The 21,582-nt window shown below is 35.4% G+C and overlaps 2 protein-coding genes and 1 long non-coding RNA gene across 3 annotated transcripts; 2 read left to right on the top strand and 1 right to left on the bottom strand.

The window, feature by feature from the left end:
• Positions 1 to 1,358: 1,358 nt before the first annotated feature.
• Positions 1,359 to 3,977, top strand: LOC121256235 (non-specific lipid transfer protein GPI-anchored 1-like). The gene is made up of 2 exons (XM_041156930.1): positions 1,359 to 1,890; positions 3,534 to 3,977. Exons 1-2 carry the CDS (start codon positions 1,539 to 1,541, stop codon positions 3,773 to 3,775), a joined length of 594 nt encoding a protein of 197 aa, XP_041012864.1. The 5' UTR covers positions 1,359 to 1,538; the 3' UTR covers positions 3,776 to 3,977.
• Positions 1,777 to 20,048, bottom strand: LOC121256236. The gene is made up of 2 exons (XR_005938946.1): positions 20,018 to 20,048; positions 1,777 to 1,925 (listed from the first exon to the last, which is right to left on the bottom strand). It is a non-coding gene; the product is annotated as an uncharacterized LOC121256236 (long non-coding RNA).
• Positions 7,900 to 20,551, top strand: LOC121256234 (ranBP2-type zinc finger protein At1g67325-like). Its single transcript, XM_041156929.1, has 10 exons — positions 7,900 to 8,019; positions 8,587 to 8,632; positions 9,561 to 9,676; positions 10,517 to 10,790; positions 18,693 to 18,763; positions 19,171 to 19,222; positions 19,317 to 19,426; positions 19,600 to 19,624; positions 19,739 to 19,890; positions 20,111 to 20,551. Exons 1-10 carry the CDS (start codon positions 8,011 to 8,013, stop codon positions 20,111 to 20,113), a joined length of 858 nt encoding a protein of 285 aa, XP_041012863.1. The 5' UTR covers positions 7,900 to 8,010; the 3' UTR covers positions 20,114 to 20,551.
• Positions 20,552 to 21,582: the final 1,031 nt, after the last annotated feature.

The raw sequence follows: 21,582 nt of genomic DNA, 5'->3' as shown, positions 1-21,582 counted from the left end.
TCGTGTTCGTGTCGTGTCAAAACATATATATTATACTATATAGGTCAATCCTAACCCGACCCGTTAAGCTTATCCTGTCAAGATCTCAAACCCTAACACGACCCATTAACACAACAGGTCGTGTCGTGTCAATCCGTTTTGACCCGTTTATGTAAATAGATTGAACAGATCCAAAATAAACCCCTTTGATCTAGTTAAGTTTAGCATAATTTTATATAAATGTTAAAATCACTATATCTATAAAAAATATAAAACTAACTACAAGTCCAAAATTACAATCCAAACAATAAAAATATCGAAATTAAAATCCCAAAAGTTTTATTTTTTAAGTATAAGGGTATAATTATAACTTCAACTTTCTTAACGGGTCATAACGGGTTGACTCGTTATCAACCCGTTAAGTTATCGTGTCTTAACGGGTCAACCCGTTTTGACCCAAACCCGTTAAGGTTAACCCTAACCTGCTTTTATTGTGTCGTGTTCGTGTTGGGCTAACGGGTCGTGTCACGTATTACCACTCCTAGCTACAATAAATCTCTCTATTTAAGGGGATCTAATTATTAGTTTATTATTATAATTTTTTCAAATTTTAAAATAAGAATAATATTAAAAAATTTTATTCAAACAAAATTTTAAATTTATAATATATTTATTTAAATTTTTCTCTCTCTTTTCCTAATATCTATAAACAATTTAATTTAAACTATTTCACTATTATTTATAAACCATTTTATTATTATACACAAATATTTTAAAATATTCTAAGTATACATGCGAATAGGTTAGGTCTGTATTGAGAAACACTCTCAATTCAATTCATCTCATCTCATCATTATAACTTTCACAAATTTCTACATAAAATATAATAAACAATTCAACTTTTTTAAATTTTAAAATAATAATAATATTGAAAACTAATATTCTTATAATATTTTATTTAATTTTTAACTTTTATCTCAACTCATCTCATCATAACTCACTATATAAATCTAACTTAAAAGTCTCTCATTTAAAAAAACAAAAACAAAAAATTGGAAAACACATTATAAATTACAGTTGCCACGTGTACGTAGCTTGACACGTGTTCGGCTAAAGCTGAACTTCATTTATGGCGAAGCTCTTCTCTCTACAGCCGGCAACAATTTAGTTGGCTAGTTGATATTAACAATGGGCATTTAATGGCAGCCCAACTACCCATATGGGCCTCCATTTAAACCTTGACTCAGGAATCAGCCACCCTGTTTCATTTACTGGACGAGTCCGTCTTTATCTGAACCGTCCAATAGGAATAGGAGATGACGTGTTCGGTCCAGATGCAATTATGATCCCTGCTTTACTCTGCTGTCATTGAATAGCCAGCCCATTAATACCCCGAGACCGAGTTCTCCTCCCTCAGTTTTCACTTTTCATATCCATCACCCATGCCCATTGTTATATAGCAAAGCTTTCTTTTAAAAAAAAAAATCATCTCATTTTCTACCGTGTGTTCAAACCTAACGCAAAGCAACCCCGAGAGGATTAGGGAAAAAAAAAAAAAAATGAAAGCTCAATCTCATATCGTCACCCTCTTCTCGTTTTTGTTTTTCTTGTTGTTCTGCGGTTTAGTTTGTAAGGTTGGAGCGGCGGATTTTGCCAACAAGTGTAGCCAGGATTTCGAGAAGGTGGTGCAGTGCCTGAACTACGTGACGGGAAAAGCACAGACGCCGACGAAGGAGTGCTGCTCTTCGGTGACGGAAATAAGGGACAGTAACCCGGTGTGCTTGTGTTACTTTATCCAGCAGACTCACAATGGTAGCGAGCAGATCAAGAATTTGGGCGTCCAAGAGACTAAGCTGCTTCAGCTTCCTACTGCATGCAACTTGAAAAACGCAAGCATTAGTAATTGCCCCAGTGAGTTCTCTCTCTCTCTCTCTCTCTCTCTCTCTCTGTGGTTCTGCAGTACATGAGATATATACTGTTATGGATAGTGTTATGTATAGCTTCTATGCATAGTCTCGTTTGCCTTTTCAACATCACGATCAGACTTGTTAATTACTGCCTCTTGCAGGCGGTTTTGTTAAGTTATTATCTTTTTGTTCTACTATAGATGCAACATATATTTGTCTGCAATTTAAAAATATGGAAGTAATCTTGTTGTAAAACCAATCTTAATTTCTCACTAAAATAGATGGGCTAGCTGATGTCAGATCGAGTTTTTTCCGCCGCCATGGCGGCAGCTAATCCTCTGTTCAAAACTAAAATGCCTAAGAACAGACTCGTGGAAATCTTTGGAGGAAAAAAAAAAAAAAAGATCTTTGGAGAAAATAGTAATGAATGGTAAGTTTGATCTTTGATCAGCCCATTCACTACTTGACTAGGCTATTTACCCCTTCAACTGCATGGCTGTGGTTATGCAGAGAGGTTCTTCTACTCTTGTTACTAGCAAATTTGAGGAAGTGGGAGCGGTTGATCTTCTACGATCATAATGTTCTCTACACATTTCGCTTCCCATTCTTGTGGGTCAAGATTAATCACTCTTGACAGCGGGGAGACGGCATTACTCGATCTAATTTATGAGCTGGGCCGTAATTCTTAAATGCCCACCAGCCCACCCTCTATGGAATACGGAAATGTCAGTAGAAAATTAGATACTAAAGTGAGGAAAATAATAGGGTCTTATTGAATGAGAATAAATGGTGACCCCACCATAAATCTAATGCATTTTTTTTTTTTTTTTTTCAAGAGAAGTTATATTTAGGTTTCGTTTGGAATATAAATTCATCTTAATTCATCATTATAATTTTTTCAAATCTCAACATAAAATATAATAAACAATTCAACTTTTTCAAATTCTAAAATAATAATAATATTAAAAAATAATATTTTAACAATATTTTTTTATTTCAACTCAACTTATTTTAACATCCAAACAACCTTACAGATGTGCAGGCGCAATAATTACACAATCAATCGCTTTGAAAAAGTGAGTAAATATGGTACCACATGACAAAATAAATAAATAAATAATAGACTCTATTTTGTTACAAAATAATTACGCGACGCTGGTATACTTTACGATTATACGTAACATTACTCTTTTTTAAAGAATGCATGGCCACCATATATAGAGAGAGACCCGTAACTTCATCTATTTAATTAGTTACCCATTACTTTATTTGAGCAAGAAAAAAAACATTGCTTGCTTGGTGTTTTTGGACTTCAGTGGCAGTTGCAATAACTTAATGCCTAAGTTAGAAGCAATTCCTTTACTTTCATTCACTTTTTAGGCCTTACATAAAACCACAAGTATTGGATCACAAAGTTCCAATGCCAACTTTGAGCTTTTGTTGTTGTTCATGCTTTTATCTTTATTAAAGCAATTAGAAAGAAGAAAGATGCTTTTTTGAGTTGCAATCCAGTCAATCGTCCACACTCGGCATTTAAGAGATCTGGAGACTTTCATGATAATTTCTCTCTTCCAAGTTTTAAACATGATGAAATAACTGTTGCTAATTATTTACAACTTTGCATGCTACCTTAATTGATTTGTACAGAGCTGCTTGGACTATCACCTACCTCCCCAGACGCTGCAATCTTTTCACCAAATGCTTCAACAGCGACGCCCATTACTAATCCATCGACAGGCACACCATCGTCGGCTGATGAGGCGAATGTTGGAGACAGGCTTGAACCCCACTTGGTTGGCTTGATGGCTATGGCTTTTATAACCATCTTTCTCTTTGCATTAATCCCAGTTGGGTCTGCCTCCTCCACTTATATTCACTCACAAGGATGAAAGGTTATGCTATCTAGCTAACACGAGCGACACTGAGCTTGCAATAAGCCCCATTGTCTCTGTTGTTTTGCTCCACGCTTTTAGAAATTGGGACCTTGACTTGTCTTTTGCATCTTCTTCTTGTGTTCTGCCTCGTAATCACCTTTATCTTAACTTTGCTGTGTGTACCGTTCCGTAATTATCAAACCTTTTTTTGTTGTCACTAGTAGCAACTGTTTGTGTCCTGTTGCAGTGTCGCTTATGTCTCTATTTTTATCTTCACTGCTTAATGGTGTTAGGCTTGCAAAAATCTATGTTGGAGATGAGTTCTGGCGCTCTGGCCCACAAATTTATACCAAGAATCGGGCCCTATCGCCCACGATCTTCCAATAAATTCAAGATCTTCAACATTGGTGGATGTTAAAGAATTACTTCTATGTCACAAATTTAATACTCGTGAAAATATTTCACTTTATTTTATCATTATAAATTTTTTAAATTTTTATATAAATATAATAAATAATTTAATTTTTTAAAATTAAAAAAAAATATATTTTATTCAACTATCATTTCATCTCAATGTATTGTCCAAACGACACTTAAATTAATCAAAAAAGAGAGTAATATTGTAATTCAATTTAGGTGGACCGGTTACTTTCGAAACACAGTTAATTAACACTAAGGACAATGTTATTATATCCTCTAATTTATATTATTCATTTTATAGTATCATGTAACTTTTTGTATTTTTTAGTGATATAAATTAGGAGGCATAACAACATTTTTCCTTAACACACTGTAAATAGATGCCAACCGGTTATGGGTGCTACCATTTCAGACACCCACCGCAGGGCATAGAAACTGAGGACGGGATGCTTGTCCAAATACTTTGTTCTGTTTGTGGCTATTGATGAAAACATGCAACTGGAGAAAGTTATTTCAGCTTTTCAACCTTTGTGAAATTGTAAGTTTTAGGTTACGTTTAGATGTTAAAGTGATTTCAATTGATCTGTAGATAATAATGAAAGAGTAATAAATAATAAATTAATTTAAGACTATTTCATTTACTAAACACAACCTAAGGCTAGTGATGTCTGGCTAGAGTCCTGCTTGATTCCAACAACGGCCAGCTAAAGTCGCCAGATTTCAATGGACTCCATTATGAACGACAATTATATTGATGGTGATTATTTTAGGTAATGCCAGGGTTATTGCTATAGATGGTGTTGATGCTGAAAAAATCGCACAACAGATCGAAAGGAGAAAAAGAGTCATTCTCGGCCCAATAGTCGACTTGGGCCCTTGATTGGTGTTGTTTGAAGCTCTCAGCAGTATTCCGATGTAGTTGTACGATATCAATGTGTACGTCTATGACAGTGAATGAAAAACAAGTGCAGAGAAAATAAGAGAAATAGTTACTAATTTACGTGGTTCGTCACGTTGTTTATGTCTACGAGCATTTAGGAATGAGAAATCCACTATAATATACTTGTTTACAGTATCTCATGATTTCTAATTTCTCACTGTATTAAGAAAGTTGGAGCTCTTCCTCGAGAGGTTGAATAAGAAGAAGATTTGATCCCCCTTTCGTCATTTGGTCCTTTGCTTTTATCTCATTCTATATTTCGCTTGCCTGCCTGCCTTGATGTGACTGGTCGCTTTGAGTGCTTGTCAGCGAAGGTGTGGTCTGACCCTTGACGTGTCTGGGCATCCATTCTTTTCCCCACTCTTTCCTGACACCATTCTCTTACTCTCCTGACATACTTCTCTTACTCTCCAGACCTATGATCTTCTCTTGTCTCCCACTCCCCTCCTTTTTATTTTGTCTTCTAGTGTGGCTTGTTGGGTTTGGCCTATCTTTCAACAGGCGGGTGTTTTATCCTCCACATGTGGTTTAGGGATTTTAGAGTTTATGTTTTTATATTCCAGTACTTTAATTTAGATTTAAATAATTACATACGATGTTTACGTTTTAAGAAATTGTGGATGTTTATAAGATTTGGAGATAACTTTTAAACGATGTAATGTTCAAAAGATGCACTATTTATTGTTACGCATTGGGCTTATTGGCTCTGCATTCTACGTTTTGACACTCTTAACACAGTTGATTAAGGAAAAATAAGGGGGAATGAAATTGGAGTTTTTGGACGAAAAATGTTGTATACAACCGCCCTTGGGAAACCTTTGGGGAACTGTTCTCACATGGAGATGAAACGCCCCGTTTCATTTGATGTCTCGAAACGCCCCGTTGCCCAACTTCTTCTTCATGAAGCCAACTCATTCCCTTCATCTTCTCCACTCCCAATTGTCTCTACCAACCTAGAAAGCCAGCAGAGTGCTCACAGAGACGGAAAATCGGCGAAAGGCTCGGTTGGTATTTTGGAGATGGGCTGGTTTTCATTCTATTGTAGTTTGTGAAGTTTGGCCTTGTGTAACTCGGAGTCAAGTGCCCAGGGCCGCCATATCTATCTTCCTATGCCTTTTTTTTTTTTTTTGGGCCGAAGATTCGTTTTATAATTAGTAGCATTGTCATAAAACAAGTTTCACAAGAGTGAAATAAGAGTAGAGTTCCCCATGTCCAAATGATTGTTATATTTATCCATTACAAAAATTCAAATTTTGTTTTCTGAAAAATTGAAGACAGAATAAGAGATACAACAGAACAAGGAAGTTAATTGGCTTTATGCTTTAAGAAAGAAAGTGAAGTAATGGCACTCGCAGCAGACATGGTCCCTTTTCTTTTTTTCTTTTTCTTTTAGTTTTCTGACTATTTTGGAGGCTGCAAGACAAGAAAGGAGAAAACTAGCTTTGAAGTAGACGACGGCAGATTCGTTCTTACCCGCAACGCGTGACGGCACCAAACACAGATGCAGATTCTGTCCTACCCATGATGCAGATTTGGCTACAAACGGAGATTTATCCGGAAAGAACAACAAGAAACAACATAAATGTGTTGTAAATGAGTTTTGAGAAAAATCTAAGAAATGATTTTGGCAAAAATCTGAAATGGGTTTGAAAGAAATATGTTAACGATGAAATCTAAAAGATGATTTTTTTTTTTTTCTTGATGGTACCAGCTCTGGTTTGCTACCGGCTTGGAGAAGAATAAAATCTCAAGATTTTGCTTTCCCGCATTCTTCTTTTCTGTTTTCTTTCTATACTTTTTCCGTTTGTATTTTTGCATTTTTTTTTTCTCTCTTCCACGCGGGTCAGCCGGTTACCCACGTTTACGGACTGTTGTACCTAGCAGTTTTGGACGGTATAAACTTTTTCATTTGTGTTGGAATTTACAAGTTGATCAGCGCAAGAAAGGGCATTCGCAGTGTGTTTTTAAGTATAAATATAATTTCACATACCCCTGTGGAGGCTGAGGTATGCATTTTTGTATCCGTTTTATTAGTATAGATATTGGCCCATTGGGTGTAAAATATACCAATTCACGTATTATTAGTCCCATTTATTAATGTATTAAAAGCCTGCAACAATATAAAAAGAGGATAGGAAGGGAGAAAAGGCAATCAACTGACAAGACATAAATATTTTTAAATATTTAAAAAATACATAAATTTATTAGTAGTTATATTAAAAAAATTTACAAATAAGATAAAATACACAAGCCATCAAAATAAAGAGACAAAATCATGAAAATAAATAGTATTATGCCAACAAAAAATGGCTTCTAAAAGACTACCAAGTTATCGTCATTTTCTCCATCATTGCCATCACGGTAATAGAGATCATAAAATGTTATTACAGTTTTTATAATCTCCATGAATCGTAGATTTCATCCTAAAAAAACACACACACTGCGTCACGGTCAAATCGCGTCATTCTCGCTGCCTTCCTATCTTTTTATATTGGGCAGTGATACTTTCCGAGTATCACTCAATAATTCAGATTTTATTTCATATACTTAATTTTATTTTATAATCTTACAATCAATTAATCACTCAATACTTCGAATCTTCAATATGTTTCATATAAAGTTGTGAAACATATGTGAAAAAAAAGTGTAAATGCTACAAAGAAATTTTATTAATTAAAGCCTTTAGAATTTCTCTAATTTCCCAATCGCTAAGTTCCTCCGGACGACACGGAAACGCACTAAACGGTGCGCCTCGTGTATCGGACTCGGACCCAAGTAATCACTTTTGCCCCCACCGTCTTGGCCTTGGCTTCCTAGGGCGAATTCTGTCGCGGTCGAATCCTGAGCAAGTTCTCGCCGTTCTTGAGCAAGATCTCACGTCTTCCTCACTATGTCTCAGGTTATTCTTGCCTAAATTCGTTCATTTCCTTTTCGTTCCTTCGTTTTATTTATATAATTCGAAGGATGAACAACTTGATACTTGATAGAATAATGAAAATTAGTATATTGTAATGAGATCGTATTTTTAAACCATTTGAACGCTTTGTGAGTAAAATTAAGATTGACATTTTCTTGGATGTCATAAAAATCTTAGGCTGGCGAATTCACTAGCAAACCATTTGCTCATCTCTTAGAATCGAATGGTATAAATAGTAATAAAATAGTTTATGAATAAGAATAAAATAATAGTGAATAGTTTGTGAATAGTAATTAAGTAGAAAACAATTGTGTTGACAAATAAACCCTAGAAGTTCCTAAGAAAATTGGAAAAAAAAAGGTACAAAGTCAAGCCAACCGATGGCCAAGCAGCTGTCGTCAAAAAAGGCTTTATAACGAGGTGACTTCTGTGGGAGAATGAACCTGTTATACTTTGGACGTGTAACCAAAGTCTCAGGGTTTGAGTACTGAACCGAGCTACCCTCTGCATTCTGCTGCATGTAAATAATTGATTTTTTGGGTGCTTCAGGTAGATAGCAGAAACTCTTCAGCAGCCAAGCGTGCCAGAACTGATGGTAGGCTTTGTTTTTATGTGGTTGTTCAACAGGTCAATTTTGGTGTTAAAATATGATGTTACCATTGAATTAGGCTAATGAGTTTTTGTTCATTGCATGCAATGTACTGCCTTTTCTATTTATATTATGGTATTCAATACTAATTAGAGTATAGGATTTGTAAGTAATGCATGGAATTTGCTGGATACATCTACCAAATGTGATTTGATGGGTCTACTATAGATCTTTGTCAAGTACAGTCCAAAAGCTCAAGTTGAAAGGCATGGCTTGTCACTAGGACGAAGACCACCACTCACAGTTATGGTTAAAATTATTGGAATTTGGATCGGGTCATATATCTAATTTCACATCTTAGATTGTAATTAAATCAGAGGAATGGTATATATCCTCAAAGAAATTATATATATATATATATATTTTATAAGTCCTCAAAGAAATTATATACTGCAACATAAGCATGTTCAGTATAGATGGGTTCACTGACCAGATCAATTGAATGAATGAAAAACACAAAACCTGGATGTATATGAGAATTGACTTTGACGTATGGGAATCGGCAAAAAAAAACCATTGGATTTTTTATATGGTACATATAGTATCATAAATGAATTATATTCATGCTTGGTAGCAATAAGCTGTACTGTTCTGTCAAACCGTAATTGAATATTTCTTTTCTTTTTTAATTTTGCTGTGCTAGGTATGCATCTTTGTTCACACACACCAATAGCAGCCACTATAAATCTGGTTTTGATGATATTTATTGTTTAGATGGATTTATAAAAAAAAAAAAAAATTCTCGGTTAAGCGGTTACTGATAAAATGTTACTCATGCTATTGTGAGAGCCATAACATTAACTTGCTTAGGTGATGATATTTCTTGCCTTTTGGTACTGATAATGGGATGCGTCCATTAATGTGTGTTTTTCAGGTAGTCGTAGGGAAGATGATTGGACCTGCCCTAGCTGTGGCAATGTCAATTTTTCATTCAGGACAACTTGCAATATGCGTAATTGCACTCAACCAAGGCCTGCTGATCATAACTCAGTAAGATATAAACTAAAGCTGCAAGATTTTATCTAGAGTGAATGGTTGCTTGATTTTGTCATTGCACTGATGATTTGCTGAGAGTCTGGCTTATTAGGTTAGAGCCACATAGTATTTCTTGTGTTAGTATGCATATTTTTCATACAGGATATGTTATTGTGTTTCTTAATTGTCTCCTTCAAGCTACATAGGTGCTGATTTTATTAAAATCATCACAAGCGTGCTATATACCATATATGTTTGATTGTGTGTGTATTTACTGTGCATTATACCTCATCAGATCATAAATTCAAATTAGTGGATTGTTTTTTGGTTCCTAGGTATCGTGATTTGGCTTTGGATTCAGGTTGTTTCTTTTAACAGTATTTGAGTTATAATTGATAGAGTTAATGCGAAATTTTGGTTTCAGATCATGTCGAAACACTTTATTTTTTGTCAAGATTTCGGAGATTGAAAGTAGCTGTGGCCGTTTCAGAAAGTGAAAATTTGAGAAAGTGACAAGTTAGATTCTTGGAAGTGCTCGTTTTTGTTCTTTTGAAGTGTTCATTTATGTATGACTTTTTATATGGATTTTAAGTATAGTGCTTGTAAAATTTTCTTTTCTTGTACTGCTTATGGCCTTCATTGTAATGTATGATATTTAAGGCACCTTATGATTTTGTTGATTAGGTTGCCATGAAGTGTTTCATGGTTGACTCTCTACGTGTCTCTTTTGTTTCACTTTTCCCACCTTGCTGTTTCCTGAATTGTGTTTAACCCAGTTCAATTGTCTTATATCCTAAAAGTTGCTTATAAAAAAATCTTATATATATTTTTGTAATAAATGCTCTCTCTTTCCAGAAATCTGCTGCCAAGCCTGTGCAAACCCTGCTGGGTTACTCTTCCTCAGCTCCTTACTTAGCTTCTGGTGCGCCCTCTTCAATGTATCTAGAGGTGCCTCCCTACGGTTCTTCTATTTTCAATGGATCGTCTATGCATCCGTATGATGTACCCTATTCTGGGGCTACAGCATATCACTACAACTACGGAAGCCGCCTTTCTGCTGGCAGCCCTTACAGACCGCTACATTTGTCTGGACCAACACCTTACTCAAGTGGATCTATGATGGGAAATGGTATCTTCTGCTACATATGTTCTGCCATGATTGTTCACAGTCACCCTTTCCCAAAAGAATAAATAAATTGAAGTTCTCTCTATATTATTGTTTATGACTCCTATTTTGCCCATGTTGCTATTGATTTACGTGCATTAATTTCTAATTATATCTGAGATACTGCCATTGCTCTTTTCTATAGTTAGTGATGTCTGTGTATGTGTAATTGTGGGAAGCTCTTGTATAAGCTATATTGAAACTGGTCTCAGAATTCCTGCACTCACTTTCAGGCAGACTACCATTAACAGAGAAGACTATAAGAAGGCATGTGTGCTATCCGTAGGACATCATCCATAAGAAGTTCCCTTTCCAGTTTGAGTCCGAGTGGACTTTAGAACTTCCTATCCAATTACACACTCTAGTCAGAATCACTCAGCGTAAAGTCCCATAAAATTATTTTCATATATATAAAATATATGACAAAATAATCATAGTTAAACTCAGAATAAAGCAAATATGAATGTTGTAAGCATAAATAAAAAGGAAAGCATGGTTTCCTCACATTGAACTCCAAGTATGTAGCTGTAACACCCCTTCCCGTAGGTTAGGTGTGTCACGTGTTTTTCATAAAATAAACCCGGCAATAGATCCCATAATTTCATAATTGAAAAACTGAAATTTATTAAGCGGAAAAACGTCTAATAAAACTGTCTTCCAAAACATTAATGAAATAAACTGAATAAATTCATGTCATAAAAACATGTTTTATTTTAGAAAGTCTGAACTTAAAAATAAATGCTCATTCTACTCCTGGCCTGCCTGCTCGTAATCATCATCTTCACCTGGGTGGTTAAAAACATGAAAACAAACTAAAATGAGTCGATGACTCAGTAAGAAATCTATCACAACGTAAACGTAATAAACATAAGATTTTCATAACAACTTTCATGCTGAGCTTAAAATTCATGACTGTTCATACTGATGCTTATGCTATGTATGACTGTTTTAACTGAATTAACTGACTGATCTGACTGATTTAACTGATTTATCTGACTGGCCAACACACTTAACCCTGTGTGCAAGGTTGTGCACCAGCCCCACATCCCGCTGCAGCAAGGGGAACTGCTGATAGTATTCTAGCATACTATGGTGGACCACGACTGAGTTCGTGGCTTGCACACCACCCTGAAACTGAACTGCATTGGTACCATGCATCTGAATGGCCATCTTATTAACTGATCTGATATTATCTTACACTTGAAATTAAGATGGCTTACGTGTCTTATACACATGAGATGCATGACATATTACATACATAAATCATAAATTCTGAATTTAAACATGATGCGGAATGACATGGTCGTATGCTATGCTAGATGACATGCTTGCATATGACATGAGCGGTTCATAAATAGTGGCTATCAATGAACTGGCTTGGTTGATACATACATATAAGCTAACTGTGATGATCCTAATTTATGATCAAATTTACTTACCTCGCTGTGCTTCTTCCTGAATATCACTTCGTAACTCGACACCTATACGCAATAATAACTATCACTAAATCTGTTTGGAAACAATATGTACTAATATCCTACTAAAACAAATTCACAATCTAATAGGCAGTCAAACAAATCTTTTGTTTAACCCTTTAATCAATAAATCATAATATTTAAAATACTAAAATACTAATCTATAATATAGTGGAATACTTGAGCTATTTTAAAATAATTCATAAAACTTAAATTCTTAACTAAGTTTTACTTAATTAAAAATTCACATCGTAGAACATAATCAAATAAATATTTTGTTTATCACTAAAACAATGAATACTGATATCTTAAATTATTTACAATACTAATAGCATATTCTTACTTTCAAAATATAACTTAGTATAATACTTGAGATATAATCAATTCTATTAAAGATAAGTCATAAAAACTTAAATTCTTAAAATAGGTTTCCTTTCTTATAATTAACATAATTAAACAAGAAATCGAATAAATAATAATATCATTTAAATATTCTTAGCATATTTCTTTATTCTTAAATTTACAACTCTAATAGCATAAAAATATCAAAATCTATTATAATAACATTAAAGATTTATTTCACACCATAGATTTAAAGTATTTAAAATAAAAGATTTAAACACTTACTATTTACTACTGAAATTTAATTGTAAAATTAATAATAACTAATATAGTTTAAAATTCCTTAATTTATTTTTAAAGTATAACATATAATAGGCTCCATAATATACTTTAAAACACATTTTAAATTCTTTAAACACTTTCTTATAAACAAAGAGCTTATGACTAATATCTTTATTTAATAAAATTAAACTCAATTTGAAATATTAAACTCAACTTCAAATAAAAATGACGTAATAGTCTCCGTACTTAACATATACTTAATTGTAAGTCTATAAATGTAATCGTACTTAAAAACACTGAAGATACTATGGGAAGGGGTTACAAAGGGTATAAAAGTAATCTCCTTTAAACACTTGCACTGAGTGAAAATAAACCTAAAAAGCAACTAATACATTATGTAGAGAAACAGAGGCAACGGGAGACGCGTGCGAGGCAGAGGACTCACCAAGAGAGAGGCTGACGTGCGGCGGTTCTGGGTTGCTGGCGGGGGTCACGGCGGCGCGACTGGGGGCTCGTCTGAGGTGGTGCGACGCCGAAGGAAGTGAACCATGCGGCAGTGCAACCGAGAGAGAGAGAGGGAGAGTGAGAGATGTTTACCGAGAGGAAAAGAGTGAGGCGAGGGTGGCGGACGGCGGTAGGCTACCCGGAAGGGAGTGGGTGCGACGGGACTAGTACGGCCGGCAGTTTCTGTCACCGTGGGTGGTGCTCCGATGTCCCTTGAAGTGGTTGGTGACGGCAGTAGAAGTATACGGCCAAAGAGCCACTGCCGATGTCTTCTGTGGTGGCTGGCGGCGTGCCCTGGTGGTTCTCGCGATCATGCATGGTCTGCGTAGTGGAGTCGCTGCGGTGGCTCCGTCGTCGAGTCGTGGCCTTTCATGGTTGTTGCTGACGATGCTCTGTTCGATGGGTGCAAAACAGGGCTGCTTTCGTGCATGAGGGGCATGTGCATGGCAGCGTGATGCATGGCAGTTTTCTGTGGGGTCTCGACGTGGAGGAACTGTCGGTGAGGGTGCTGTGTAGTGGCTGGGTGCGTGGATCTGGTTTGTGGTGTAGTTAATAAGAGGCTTCGTGAGCTTTTATAGAGGAAAAACTATGGTAGGGTTTTCTCATACGAGTTCGTCTCCTAATAGGATTCGAATTTATCAATTTAAGGGATAAGGATGAGTGTGAGGTTGTTGCTAACGGGTTGGGATAGGAAGAAATGATATTTAAAATTCAAACAAAACTCTAAAATATTATAAAATAACAATAATATCTATAACTATAAGAAAAAAATACATAAAATTTATCTCATATCCTACTTTTTGGGTCGGGTTGTTACAAACTTCCCTCCTTATAAAAATTCCGTCCTCGGAATTTGCTAGTACCTCAAGCAACCTATATACTTGCCCATCGCATTATTTCCATGTTTCTAATTTAGATCTTCGATCATTTAGTCGAACCTATCATTTCTAGACCTTTAGTCATTCAATACTTATTCTTAATCTTCACATATTCTCCTAAAAATGTAAACCTTAATAATGGGTTGGATTATAAGCCTAATAATAATAATTTCACTAGACGATTACCTTAACTTCTCATAAATATAATTAAAATTCTCAACATGCAATAGTAACCTCAAATAAATCATAACCTAAGATTCTCCAAAGTTCGGGTCTCTAAAATGTTTCGATTCTAAAATTCTAAAAAAAATGAAATACCACAATGATCATGTGCCTATATCTCCAATTATAAGCATAACAACATCAATTAAACTTCCAGATCAAACCTCGACATTTGGTGCTATTCTCTAATAATGCCGACCTAATCATTAAAACTTTAATGTGCATGTCTAAGTCATACGTATACTTAAATCATTTTCTACTCGTAAACCTTAAATTCTTGTACCTCAAAAAATATATATTGACTTCACAATTTCTTTCAATAGTTCTATTGTTATCTAACTCAGCGACACATGAGATTATCTTTTGTCCACTATTCATGCTAGGCAAAAGAATCATATCACCTATAATGTACCTTCCATCAGACATTGCAAAGTACCAAACACCATATATAAATCTACGTCATAACTCCAAAATCTACTAACAACATTCCCTAATTTCATTAAATAAGACTCCATCAAAAATAAGTCATCAACATCCATTCTTATGAACAAAATATACTATCAATCATAAAATAAAAGTTTCCCAACTTCACACTCCTTCAATCAATTACACTGTCATAACCAAATTGACATGTAACTCTAGTACACATAATTCTCATAAAATTTTAGATATCCATGCTACATGAAATTCCTCGAATAAGGTGCCATAATCTAATGTAACCAAGAATTAATATTTCGATATTCACATAAATAATAATAATGACTGTCATTACTACAATACTGCTAACTAGTAAGAGAAATATCTCAATAACTCTCGAGCAGGCCAGGAGCATCCTAGGTAACTTAACATTTTCTTCAGAAAAAAATTTATAAAAGTTATTTTCTTTAGAAAAATAACATTTTCTTTTTTTTTCAAAACAAAGTCTACAGAATCAACCTGTCTCTGATACCAAATTGTAACACCCCCTTCCCGTAGGTTAGGTGTGTCACGTGTTTTTCATAAAATAAACCCGGCAATAGATCCCATAATTTCATAATTGAAAAACTGAAATTTATTAAGCGGAAAAACGTCTAATAAAACTGTCTTCCAAAACATTAATGAAATAAACTGAATAAATTCATGTCATAAAAACATGTTTTATTTTAGAAAGTCTGAACTTAAAAATAAATGCTCATTCTACTCCTGGCCTGCCTGCTCGTAATCATCATCTTCACCTGGGTGGTTAAAAACATGAAAACAAACTAAAATGAGTCGATGACTCAGTAAGAAATCTATCACAACGTAAACGTAATAAACATAAGATTTTCATAACAACTTTCATGCTGAGCTTAAAATTCATGACTGTTCATACTGATGCTTATGCTATGTATGACTGTTTTAACTGAATTAACTGACTGATCTGACTGATTTAACTGATTTATCTGACTGGCCAACACACTTAACCCTGTGTGCAAGGTTGTGCACCAGCCCCACATCCCGCTGCAGCAAGGGGAACTGCTGATAGTATTCTAGCATACTATGGTGGACCACGACTGAGTTCGTGGCTTGCACACCACCCTGAAACTGAACTGCATTGGTACCATGCATCTGAATGGCCATCTTATTAACTGATCTGATATTATCTTACACTTGAAATTAAGATGGCTTACGTGTCTTATACACATGAGATGCATGACATATTACATACATAAATCATAAATTCTGAATTTAAACATGATGCGGAATGACATGGTCGTATGCTATGCTAGATGACATGCTTGCATATGACATGAGCGGTTCATAAATAGTGGCTATCAATGAACTGGCTTGGTTGATACATACATATAAGCTAACTGTGATGATCCTAATTTATGATCAAATTTACTTACCTCGCTGTGCTTCTTCCTGAATATCACTTCGTAACTCGACACCTATACGCAATAATAACTATCACTAAATCTGTTTGGAAACAATATGTACTAATATCCTACTAAAACAAATTCACAATCTAATAGGCAGTCAAACAAATCTTTTGTTTAACCCTTTAATCAATAAATCATAATATTTAAAATACTAAAATACTAATCTATAATATAGTGGAATACTTGAGCTATTTTAAAATAATTCATAAAACTTAAATTCTTAACTAAGTTTTACTTAATTAAAAATTCACATCGTAGAACATAATCAAATAAATATTTTGTTTATCACTAAAACAATGAATACTGATATCTTAAATTATTTACAATACTAATAGCATATTCTTACTTTCAAAATATAACTTAGTATAATACTTGAGATATAATCAATTCTATTAAAGATAAGTCATAAAAACTTAAATTCTTAAAATAGGTTTCCTTTCTTATAATTAACATAATTAAACAAGAAATCGAATAAATAATAATATCATTTAAATATTCTTAGCATATTTCTTTATTCTTAAATTTACAACTCTAATAGCATAAAAATATCAAAATCTATTATAATAACATTAAAGATTTATTTCACACCATAGATTTAAAGTATTTAAAATAAAAGATTTAAACACTTACTATTTACTACTGAAATTTAATTGTAAAATTAATAATAACTAATATAGTTTAAAATTCCTTAATTTATTTTTAAAGTATAACATATAATAGGCTCCATAATATACTTTAAAACACATTTTAAATTCTTTAAACACTTTCTTATAAACAAAGAGCTTATGACTAATATCTTTATTTAATAAAATTAAACTCAATTTGAAATATTAAACTCAACTTCAAATAAAAATGACGTAATAGTCTCCGTACTTAACATATACTTAATTGTAAGTCTATAAATGTAATCGTACTTAAAAACACTGAAGATACTATGGGAAGGGGTTACAAAGGGTATAAAAGTAATCTCCTTTAAACACTTGCACTGAGTGAAAATAAACCTAAAAAGCAACTAATACATTATGTAGAGAAACAGAGGCAACGGGAGACGCGTGCGAGGCAGAGGACTCACCAAGAGAGAGGCTGACGTGCGGCGGTTCTGGGTTGCTGGCGGGGGTCACGGCGGCGCGACTGGGGGCTCGTCTGAGGTGGTGCGACGCCGAAGGAAGTGAACCATGCGGCAGTGCAACCGAGAGAGAGAGAGGGAGAGTGAGAGATGTTTACCGAGAGGAAAAGAGTGAGGCGAGGGTGGCGGACGGCGGTAGGCTACCCGGAAGGGAGTGGGTGCGACGGGACTAGTACGGCCGGCAGTTTCTGTCACCGTGGGTGGTGCTCCGATGTCCCTTGAAGTGGTTGGTGACGGCAGTAGAAGTATACGGCCAAAGAGCCACTGCCGATGTCTTCTGTGGTGGCTGGCGGCGTGCCCTGGTGGTTCTCGCGATCATGCATGGTCTGCGTAGTGGAGTCGCTGCGGTGGCTCCGTCGTCGAGTCGTGGCCTTTCATGGTTGTTGCTGACGATGCTCTGTTCGATGGGTGCAAAACAGGGCTGCTTTCGTGCATGAGGGGCATGTGCATGGCAGCGTGATGCATGGCAGTTTTCTGTGGGGTCTCGACGTGGAGGAACTGTCGGTGAGGGTGCTGTGTAGTGGCTGGGTGCGTGGATCTGGTTTGTGGTGTATTTAATAAGAGGCTTCGTGAGCTTTTATAGAGGAAAAACTATGGTAGGGTTTTCTCATACGAGTTCGTCTCCTAATAGGATTCGAATTTATCAATTTAAGGGATAAGGATGAGTGTGAGGTTGTTGCTAACGGGTTGGGATAGGAAGAAATGATATTTAAAATTCAAACAAAACTCTAAAATATTATAAAATAACAATAATATCTATAACTATAAGAAAAAAATACATAAAATTTATCTCATATCCTAATTTTTGGGTCGGGTTGTTACAGTAGCATTTCTATCGAGCCATTGGTTGTCCATTAGTGTTTTAATCAACGTTTCTGTTCCTTTTAAATCCTGACTTCCCTTTCTTTCCATGTATTGACACAGGCAATGTATTTCATTTGTATGTTGGATGGTTTCATCTTTCAAAATTTGGAGGGCATGAAGTGAATATCATTTAGTTATTATTATGCACCGGTTTTTACTTAAAAAAAAAAAATGAAGAAGACCTCTAATATTTGATGATCTCTTTGCGTTTATGCCTTGTGTCTGTCCATAATCATGTCTATTTTATTTCTTTTCTTCATGACCTTTTTCAGGTGGGATGTATGGTATGCCCCCTCTGATGGATCGTTATGGCTTGGGTATGCCCATGGGCCTTGGTACTATGGTATGTTGCAAAGATTACTCAATTGTTAGGACTGGGAACTGAGGATACATATGCTACAGTTTTTCCCTATCTGATAAGTTCATTAGAATCTCATATCTTCTGCCATAATTTGTTTGCTTGTGCAATCAGTTAAATTTATGCTTGCTATGATAAATACTGCAATGCACTTTTGTGGTGCTTCTGATTAAGTGGCTTTCAAATCCATCTCCCTTTCTGTGTTTTGCTCACACTCTTTTGCTACAATAAGGCAACAAATCTCGTTCTATTTGCTTCTTTGATGGAGCATATTTGATTTGGCTGAAATTTGTGTGATTTTTTTTTTTTTTTTTTTTTTGAATATGACATTTGTGTGAATTGAATGTTATGGAGGTGTGGTTTAGAACTAATGAGCATCTTTGTTTGCCCAGGGGCCAAGGCCAGGATTTTTTCCAGTGGATAAATCTCCAAAGAAGGGTGCAGGTTAGTCAGCTTTAGACTGTTGATAATTAGTGTACCTTGGCGCTTCCCTGTGGACTAACTTTGTCTTTCTCCCCCACTTTAAATGCACCTCTAGATGCAACACGTGATAATGACTGGACATGCCCAAAATGTGGAAATGTTAACTTTTCATTCAGAACAGTTTGTAACATGAGAAAGTGCAACACACCAAAGCCTGGATCCCAGGTATATGCCAACATTACCATACCACGTCTTGGTTCTTATTTTAAGCCTTCATTGTCAATTGGCACCATAGTTCACATTTTTTGTGAGCATACATCTCTTTTTTAAAAATCTATTTTCTTCTCTATATATTTATAATTTATTTGATGTATAAATATGTTCTCTTGCATTTGCAGGCTGCAAAATCTGACAAGAATTCTAGTAAGTTGACAGGATGCATCTCGGCACCTCAAATATTATTACCTTCTTTTAGACCGACTAATGTTGGTGGTATCATGCTGTAAATTTGCTACTAATTTATGTTTTGTCTTTCAGAACAAAAAATGCCTGATGGAAGCTGGAAGTGTGAGAAATGTAATAACGTAAACTATCCATTCAGAACCAAGTGCAACAGACAGAATTGTGGGGCTGACAAACCAGTTGAGTCAAATAAGTCCCCTTCACCAACCCCAGATGAAAATAACCAGGTTTGTTTGACATTTTCTTTGCGTCTCACTCTTTTGACACTGTCACCAAGTTTGATAATATTTGTGTACACAACAAATGTGTTGAACTTACAATTCTACATTTTATTGGATCCCTTACATGGGCTACCTCTCTCTCTCTCTCTCTCTCTCGCTCTGAAAATTTTCAACTCATCTTCCATTTTTATTGCATTGGTTAATTTGCAATTGTCTAATGTTCCAGTGAGTACTAGTACATGTTTGGGTTGAGAAGGTCCACAGTTGTCGTCCAGCATTGCTCAATATGGGTGTCTGAAAGTCAGTCTTGTCGTCCTCGTGTTGCTGCGGTTGTTGAGTTACTCTACCTTCTCACGACCTGTGTCAAGTTGTATTAGCTGGAATGGTATCTATGGTCTCTATGAATGGTTCTGATTCATTATGTGTCAGCCAGCTTGATCTGGCAAGGATTTACAGGATGGTTCTGGTTTCTGTAGTTAGGATTTTATTCATGTGGATTCAGCTCATCTATCCCAGTGGGTATGACTAGATAGTTATTAGCGGTATAAGGTTACTGCAGGCTGTGATTTCTAGCTTTTATTTCGTTCTACATACTCTGTGTCGTTGAAGTAACTTTGGTTTTACAGATGCTTCTGTTTAGAAGCTTATGACATTCCCAAGTTCTAAAGATCATGTTGAAAATGGGAGACTAGAAAATGTGTCTTCTAACTTGTCTGTCGCTTTCTGATATTTACAAATTACGTATAGGCTGTTTCTTTCCCAGAGGTGGCACTGGCACCATGATGGTGCCTCCACGTGTTTTAGTCTCCAAAAGTCCTGGTGTCACGGCTTGGCTACCAAAGATTTGGTCTGTTTCCTTGGTATTTGCCATCAGACTCATATATGGAGTGGTTCAGAGTGACACTATCCTGTTATGACAGGATGGTCGGTAGAGTTTATTGCAAGTTACATTTTTCAGCTTTGTTGCCTCGCTGGGCCCTTGTGTTTTCCCATTGCCCGTCTCTTTCCTTCCATAACGTTAGGACTTCGTACCTGCATTTGCTTTTGGGTTTTTGTGGGTGAAAGTTGAAACCCCAGTACCCTACCTCCTTGACTCAAAAAGTTGACAGTTTGAAGTGTGAAATGCCTGCGTATTGATGTGCACCAGATTCTTGTTAAAGCCTTAGGTTTCCGGCTTGAAGTTGATCTTATCAGAAGGCAAATTACTGTTTCCTGACTTTTCGGTAGGATTATAATCAATGCATCATATATATATATATATATATATATATATATATATTTATAATGATACCCACACAATACATTTTACAACATATTTCACAACACATTGTAAAATAAGGGTATTTTGATAAAACGATAGTTACTTTTACACGTTAGTTTACAAAAATAACTTTCATTTTAAAATATTATTGTGTAAAATGTTGTGAAAAATGATGTGTATTTATCATATATATATATATATTTGGCTATTCCTCGAGTCCGCCTTTTCTAGAACATATCGGTTCGGGCGAGCAATTTTAACTTCTTGCGAGGAGTGGAACGATTGGATCTAAAGGCAACAAGATCTCCAGTTCATGTCACTGGTGGAGGTAAGCTGAATCCGAAAGGACGGTTTCCCCTGCCTGGACTGGCGCGGTTTCAGCAATTTAAATATGGTTTTAAAGTGACTTTTAAGATAGATGTCCTTGACATTTGCTG

This window comes from Juglans microcarpa x Juglans regia, chromosome 3D (assembly GCF_004785595.1).
Source record: "Juglans microcarpa x Juglans regia isolate MS1-56 chromosome 3D, Jm3101_v1.0, whole genome shotgun sequence".
In the NCBI taxonomy this organism is placed as follows: Eukaryota; Viridiplantae; Streptophyta; class Magnoliopsida; order Fagales; family Juglandaceae; genus Juglans; species Juglans microcarpa x Juglans regia.
The sequence above is the reverse complement of the archived record's forward strand: the minus strand, read 5'-3'. Positions and strand labels throughout refer to the sequence as shown.